The sequence below is a fragment of the Nicotiana sylvestris genome, chromosome 9 (assembly GCF_000393655.2).
Source record: "Nicotiana sylvestris chromosome 9, ASM39365v2, whole genome shotgun sequence".
NCBI classification, from domain to species: domain Eukaryota; kingdom Viridiplantae; phylum Streptophyta; class Magnoliopsida; order Solanales; family Solanaceae; genus Nicotiana; species Nicotiana sylvestris.
Window position 1 is genome coordinate 70,618,198 of NC_091065.1, and position 7,401 is coordinate 70,625,598.

Genomic DNA, 7,401 nt, shown 5'->3' on the forward strand with positions numbered 1-7,401 from the left:
AAAGTCACATTTCTTCTAATATTTTAAGTCTTTGCTTTTAAAGTCATTAGTCCATATAATTAGATGAAGAATTTAATGAAGGCAGTAAACAACAAGGAAAGAAGAATTAATTAGTTTAACAACTATTCTGATCAAACCTATATATGTCCGTGAAACTAAAAGGCCATGAGGATTGTACCAAAGTATAAATTATTTCACAGTTTCTAATGGAACTAAGCTCCAAAGTTAAATAAAGTAAAAATCGTACCGGATTTCCATACCACAAGATGGAGTAGAAATGATACAATGTGACTTACTTGGAATATTATCCTTATCCGATAAAAGATGTAGCAGATAAAAACATATCTTTCCAGTTTCTTATTTCACTGGATACAATTAAGAAAAACCTTTCAATTAACAATTGCACATAAAATTTTGCAAAGATAAGAAAGAGTGAATGGGTTTAGAAGGATGAAAAACTTATCTTTGCATTATCATCCAAAATAGTTTTCGTTATACTTGATCTCATTGTCTGCTTATAATTCTAACATACTAACGATATGAAATATCAACTTATCACTTGGCAAAGCAGCAAAAGCAATTGTGGCTCCCATGGAAGGCTTTCATCTCTTATAGGATATGAAGAATATATCAATTAGTGCTGATAACGTGTTAAGAAACTTAACTCAAAGTAATAATATAAAATAAGAAAATAGACAAGAATGTAGGGAGCAAGAGATGAGAAATTCTTATTTCTTTCATATATTCAAGTATGTACAATGTGATGCCCAAACGCTCTATTTATAGTATGATCTTAAGGTAATACAAAGGGATGTCATGGTATATTAACTTTTGAGAAGTTATGAAGGTGTGAGAGTTACAACCATAATGATAAGAGAAGTAGTGGGAGGTTAATAGAGAAGATTAGTTGGAGTAACTTCTTTAGGAATTATAGACATCCACTACATAATATAATGTTTATAACAAAATCAGCTATGCAAAATTTTCACTTTATTATTACATACTCGGAAGATTCATAAGAGATCGATTATCTTCACATTTACTGCCAACCTATCAATTATCAGATTCAGAATTTGGATCAAATATACTTGACATGGGTTCATAGGCAGAGTGAACAATCAAAAATTCAGTAATGGGACAATTACTGGTTTCCATCAGGATAATCCAAAGATGTATTACACTTGCTCTTGTGCGTCCTCACAATCTTATCGAGCTCAAGCGCCTTCCCAAAATAATTATAAAAAAAGAAAAGAAAAGAAAAAAGGAACAAACCAAGAAAGATCGCATTTTGCAAAATGAAGCAAGCCTGACCGGTGAATTACGACAACATTGATATAATTATGAGACATAATATAAAAAACTAATATACAACATAATCTTCCATCCAAAGGAAAAATTGCTAATACGGAGAATGTCTGCTCTTTCTGCGGGTCTTCTCCGATTTCAGAGCAAGAGTAGAGATCCATGATTGGCTATTATCAGAACCATCAGACAGCCAGCAACATAGGCGGCCATCTTCACCACCTGTCCATCCAAAAATACCGTGGTTATCCATGGTCTCACCTGGCACGCCAGACAAGACACTCCTAATAATGCCTTCATGTCCACCGCTCAAAACTGCTTCCGGAGGACCAATGGCTCGCATTTCTTTATAATTTACAGGGAAATAGGCCAAGGAACCACCATTCGCCCCGCCAATCACCCAGAAATGGTCTTCCTCCACTGAATAGTGGCAATCAACAAAATAATCAACCTGCCATCAGAATTTAAGCCAGAATAATCAATTTATGCTCCATCTAAACTCGGATTTATTGCCTTCAATACCGGAGCACTTTATATATTTATCCAAGTTCTCCGATATCTTATATATCCTTTTATTTCTTTTTTCTAAAACTAACATGTGCAGAACATTGCAGTTGCCAAGTATCGAGGATAGATCACTGCCAACAGCAAACTAGGATAAGTTTGTCTTCTTTTTGAACAACATACATGTGTCAGATTTTTAACAAGAATAGAGAAATTAGTTTCATGAATAGAGAAAATGAATAGGTGTACAGTCACATACATGGTCTGTGATCCAGCTCTTAGAGGCTAAAGCTCTAGCATCCTCAAAACTGGCTTCAATTCTTTCATCTTTCCAGTCCCAGAAACTGCACCGAAAAAGAAATCTATACTATATTAAAAGCACAAAGGCCCTTAGCGAAATATCGCTCGCCTTTTTTACCCTTTAAAAATATATTTTAAGTTGGATAAAATTGTCATTAAATATTTTTCTAATATTTAGGGACTTTAAAATCAAGTACATTTTGTTTATCTAAATCTTCTTTATTTAAACTATGCATAAAGTCTGATATTTAGGACTTCAAGTGGACTAAGATTTTAAATTAATAATATTTTTTGTTTAACTGGCAAAGGAGTAATACTACCCAGACAGAAATTAAATCTCCATATATACGAGATATACAAAAAAAGGAATAAAAATATATTTCTTGCCACAAAGTTCATCCAGTTGTCTACAAGACTTGGTATTCTATGTATGCACCAAAAACTTATATAAAATTAAAAGCGCTAATTGACTTTTAAACTCTTTAAAGTAAAGTTTACATTAAACGAAAATAAATTATAAATTTTTTATTGTCTGAGTAATATTTTAGAACTTTGAAACCAATTAAAATTTTGGTTATTATCCTTATTTGAACTATGTTAGAAGTCCTAATATATGGGGATCCAAAATCGATTAAAAGTTAATCTTATAAGTTCTTTCTTATTTGAGCTATATAACACAACTATAACATCTTCCACACTAACTTTTTTTATTACTATTTAGCACTTTAAAATTAATTAAATTTTATTTATTAAATTTATTCGTATTTGAACTATGTAGAAAATTCAAATATTTAGAATTTTAAAATTAATTAATTAAAATTAAAATTTTAATTAATTTTAAGTTCCTAAATATTAAGATCTTAGATACAATTAATTGATTTTACAAAACTAATTAACCATAATTCCTTCCATTTTATCATTGAACTATATCTATGAACTATAGTACATAGTCGTATTATATTTGTACTACTTTCCTACTTTATAGTATTTTTATATTCATCGTAAACTCCGCTAACCCCCTCAACCTTTAGGGTTATTAGATAAAATTACCTCAATACACATAATTATTATTTTCTTTAACTCAAAATGAAATTCTAAATATACTTCCAAAATGATAATAATAGCATGGTAGGGTGTACATAGTTTAACAATATATTTATAATTTTTTAACGATTTATACTTATTAACACAGGGTACGCGCATTGTGCGTGAACCCTAAGATTAGTAAAAATAAAACACCGAGGGTGAGAATTTCAGATTTTTCCTCCAAAAAGTAAAAACGGCTAGATCATCTTCAGAGATATGTACAACCAGGAGAGATGCACAATAACATGCAAAAGACACCAACTGTGCCAAGGGACCAAAATTTAGCATAAAAGACAATTGGCAAGGAGCCAAATGAAGCATATTAGGATAATATGGAAATTATAATACCTTAAAGTTTCAATATGCGTTAAACACCAAAGCTTCTGATTCTTCTCCCCAAGAAATCCCACTTTTCCAACAGAGGTTCCCACATTGAGGACCTGTAATTACATCTTGGTATAAGTAGCAGACAACGATAAAAAAGGAACTGAAATCTACTTAACAGAAGATAGAAACATGAAAACACTGGCAGAGCTTATTCATCAATAAAACCACAATATCCCAGGTTTTGCTTCAAAGTTAGCTAAATGTCTACATTGTACTGACACTAAACTAGCAATTTCAAAAGTGAAGAAAATATAAAATCAATAACCTCATGAGAAGAAGACAATGTGTCATATCCTCAGCGTGGATGGAGGTCGTGTTCTCGTAAGAAGAGATGCCTGAAAATTTTACAACTAGAATGTACAGAAACTACTTATTTTTCTTTTGAGTACTAGTTAACCGAGCTCATGAAAGTTTTCAGTAGCAATCTGGCATATCTCTATAGAGGCAAAAGCATGGATTTCAGAAAAAGCTTCATAATATGGTAAGACATAAGACATGCTATTGATTTACAGCTAGTGTAGACTTTTCCACCTAAAGTTTTCAGGGACTGCACCATCTCAAAGCAGTTGTAGTTATAATTATTAATTTTTTCATGAGGTAGTTATAATTATTATTTAAATAAACAAAGAGAAAATATAAAGGACTGCAAAAGTTATTTTTTGACATACCGATACCAAGTGATCATCATCGTTGATATCTCCACCAGTATCAAATAGACATATCAATCCATCAACAGATGCGGAAATGAGTTTATCATCATAGCCTGGAATGAAGTGCACCTAAAAGCGACCACAAGCAACAAAATAGACTTCAAGATACAAAAAAAGAAAAGATAAAAGACTCCAAAAGATTATGCATTTAGTATCATCAAAAGCATAAATAACTCTGCATCCCAGCAAGGCCGGTCATTAATTTTCTCTGCTCCTTGTCTTAGATAGTTAGGGGAACATGCAACGAATGTCAAAATCATATCTGTGTATTGTGGAGCAGCCAATCAGATGACTGATAGTATAAGCAGGTTCAGTGCAACTTCCAAATCAGTCAACATTTCAATGATATAATCAAGACTATGGACAAATTAGCACTTAAGAGTATAATTACGTCTCAAAAATACTAACTTCAAAAACATGCTAATGATTTAGAGTAAAACCATTATCTAGTATACCCATATCTTATCTTTATTGTGTTGCCATCAGAATACAAAGGAAACTTCAGATTATTCAGCTCTTAGAAATGCGAACTAGGAAATTTCATATTATTCAGCTCTTAGAAATATAATTTGCAATGCTGTAGTAACAAGAGTGTGAATTGTTCTAGCACTGACGAGAAAACTATTGTATAGAACATTAATTGTAAGAACATCAAAGTATACTCCACCACCTATTGACAAAATGTGCACAGGGAGATGAGTCAATAAACTAGTATAGTAACACACCTGCGTAACATCTTCGGTATGAGAATCCTCCAAGCAGGCAACCTGGCGCTTGGTCCTCCAATCCCAGAAGAGTAGCTGTACAAAATAACCACAATGCGATGTCAATTGCCACATATCTCATACTACTAAATAGAGCTGAGTAATTTCATGTGCCTCAGTTAAAAGAATAATCTAAATCACATCTCTCATGTAATAAAATGGTTCTTTCGAATTATTTCTGGAAAAGCTTCAAGCAATTGGAGGTTGAAGCAAGCAGTCAATAGCTTATGACAGACCAAACTAAATAATTTGAATCATATATATAGTTAAAACAATTTTTTTCTTAACTACACAGACACACAAACACTAAGTTTTGCAGTGCTTCTACGAACTTAAAATTCTACCAAAATAGACCACTGCTAATTTCGCGGATACAAGGGGTAGTACCTGAGGATTACAGCCAGCAGCAAGCAGATTGTGATTGGCTCCACCGAAGGAGAAACTAAATATCTCTTGAGAAGGGCCACCACTTACTGAAAACACCTGCATTCCATCTATTTGATATCAGAAATAAAATAACAACAAAACGTGATAGCACATATTACAAATGCATATAAATAGTTTAAAAAAAAGTGGAACCTGCTGAAAAGACCTGGTATCCCAAGCTCTGAGAGTACCATCGGAAGAGCAAGAGTATAGTACATGTGGCGATGAAGGACCTGAAAAGGCAATTTGATTAATGGTGGAGGAATGACCATTACATTCCCCAATGTAATGTCCTGTTGCGGCTGAGTACAATTTAATTGCATTAGTTGAGAGTGATACCGCCATTGATGTCCAGTCATTTCTGTAAATACGTTCAGTGAGAATTCTATGTTATGTAGGGGACAAAAATTAATACATAAGAATCGAGCGAAGGAAAAAGAGGAGATACTTGGGAACGATTTGGAAAACGTAATCGTCGCCGAAGTTAGTCTGAATAGAGTTTTTGATACCAAAACGCTTAGAAGAAGTGTTGGGAATAGGAAGAGGGAGCGGTTGTTGTTCTATCTCCATCTCTTCTGCGCCATCCATTTTCTTTGTTGCTCCTACTACTCTCTCTTCTCTCGGGGAGGAAAACAGTGAAGAAGCAAAGCTCCGGCTCGGACACAAGGGTTTAGGGTTGGACTTTTTGTTTTTCTTAATTTAGATTTTAGGGTTGGACTGAATAAGCTCCAATATTAGTAAGTTTGACGGTTACCAGAAAAGCATGTGGTGCAGCGCATAAGGCTGCTACTGCACGTTGCAGGTTCAAGTCCTAAGTATGGAAAAATATTTGATAGGACGCGCTTTCCCCCCAATGGAGCCCTATTCGGCGCGAATTCGGATGTAGTTGAGCTCCAATATAGATACCGGACACCGGATGAGAAACCCAAAAAAAGTGTTTGACGATTGTACAAAAGTTAAATTTAAAAAAAATAAAAAAAAGGTTGACCAACTTGTATAATGTACTCACGAGTAGTGTGGTGAGATAGATAAAAAGATCTCAGAAATGGAGATCACACAGTAATGCACGCATAAGTCTTATACAGTGGCGTAAATCTGTATACGGTCAAAATCGGGCTTTCCTAATTTTGTATGGCTAATCGAAATCAGGGTGGCAGACCAAGGCTCGGCCTCGCATTGTATCGAACCATGGTATGAGATGGATTGCTAAGCTCATGAATCAATGACCGATCAAGATCGAGACAGGTCGTGATCGGATCGAAGCGGGAAAGAAATCGAGCGAGATCGAATGACGCCTGCTAAGTCGAATAACAAAAAGCCGAGATATCCGTGATCGGGCAAGGATCGTGGCAGAAATCTCGGCACGTATCGAGTCAGGACCGGTTATTTGACCAATCATGGGATTTCCTTCCGTATTTAGAATTGTACCATAAGTAAAATTCATCTGCTATATAAAGGGGATCCTAATCATTTTGTAATCATCATATTCACGCATAACAAAGCAATACATTACATTTTCTCTTAAGCTCTATTGTTCAGTTCATATAGCTCAATAGCATACTTAGTTGATTCGAGGGCGATCTAGCTCGAGGGCCATAATCGCTCATTATATTGGTTTGCTTTATTTTACAGTTAATTTCTAACATTAATTCTCATATTTCTCAGTTTGTGCCAAGTAAAATCACATATCCTTAAATGCACTTATAAGTTTAATTGTTATCCAATTTTAAATGTAAACAATTTGGGGCCCACCGTGAGGCCAAGGATAATAGTGATTTCCTAGTACAATTTTCGTAACACACAATATTTATGCTTGTTCTTTTAAGTATCTTTGATTCTAGGATCAACATGTCAAACTCTCAAGCAGCACCCACACACAGACAATGGCATGGTCTCCATGGAAAGAACGACAACATAGCCGC

The 7,401-nt window shown here is 34.3% G+C and overlaps 1 protein-coding gene across 1 annotated transcript; it reads right to left on the minus strand.

The window, feature by feature from the left end:
- Positions 1 to 1,111: 1,111 nt before the first annotated feature.
- LOC104247583 (WD repeat-containing protein GTS1) lies at positions 1,112 to 6,187 on the minus strand. The gene is made up of 8 exons (XM_009803639.2): positions 5,928 to 6,187; positions 5,633 to 5,840; positions 5,441 to 5,536; positions 5,015 to 5,089; positions 4,248 to 4,358; positions 3,541 to 3,632; positions 2,066 to 2,150; positions 1,112 to 1,753 (listed from the first exon to the last, which is right to left on the minus strand). Exons 1-8 carry the CDS (start codon positions 6,065 to 6,067, stop codon positions 1,400 to 1,402), a joined length of 1,161 nt encoding a protein of 386 aa, XP_009801941.1. The 5' UTR covers positions 6,068 to 6,187; the 3' UTR covers positions 1,112 to 1,399.
- Between the last annotated feature and the right edge of the window lie 1,214 nt (positions 6,188 to 7,401).

Bases quoted from the DNA above. Each gene is read 5' to 3' on its own strand.
- LOC104247583 (XM_009803639.2), bottom strand. From the start codon at position 6,067: ATGGATGGCGCAGAAGAGATGGAGATAGAACAACAACCGCTCCCTCTT. The intron at 5,537-5,632 runs GTTCCACTTTTT...GATGGAATGCAG, and splicing joins ATACCAGGTCTTTTCAGCAG to GTGTTTTCAGTAAGTGGTGG. The intron at 3,633-4,247 runs GTATGTCAAAAA...ATGTAATTACAG, and splicing joins ATGATGATCACTTGGTATCG to GTCCTCAATGTGGGAACCTC.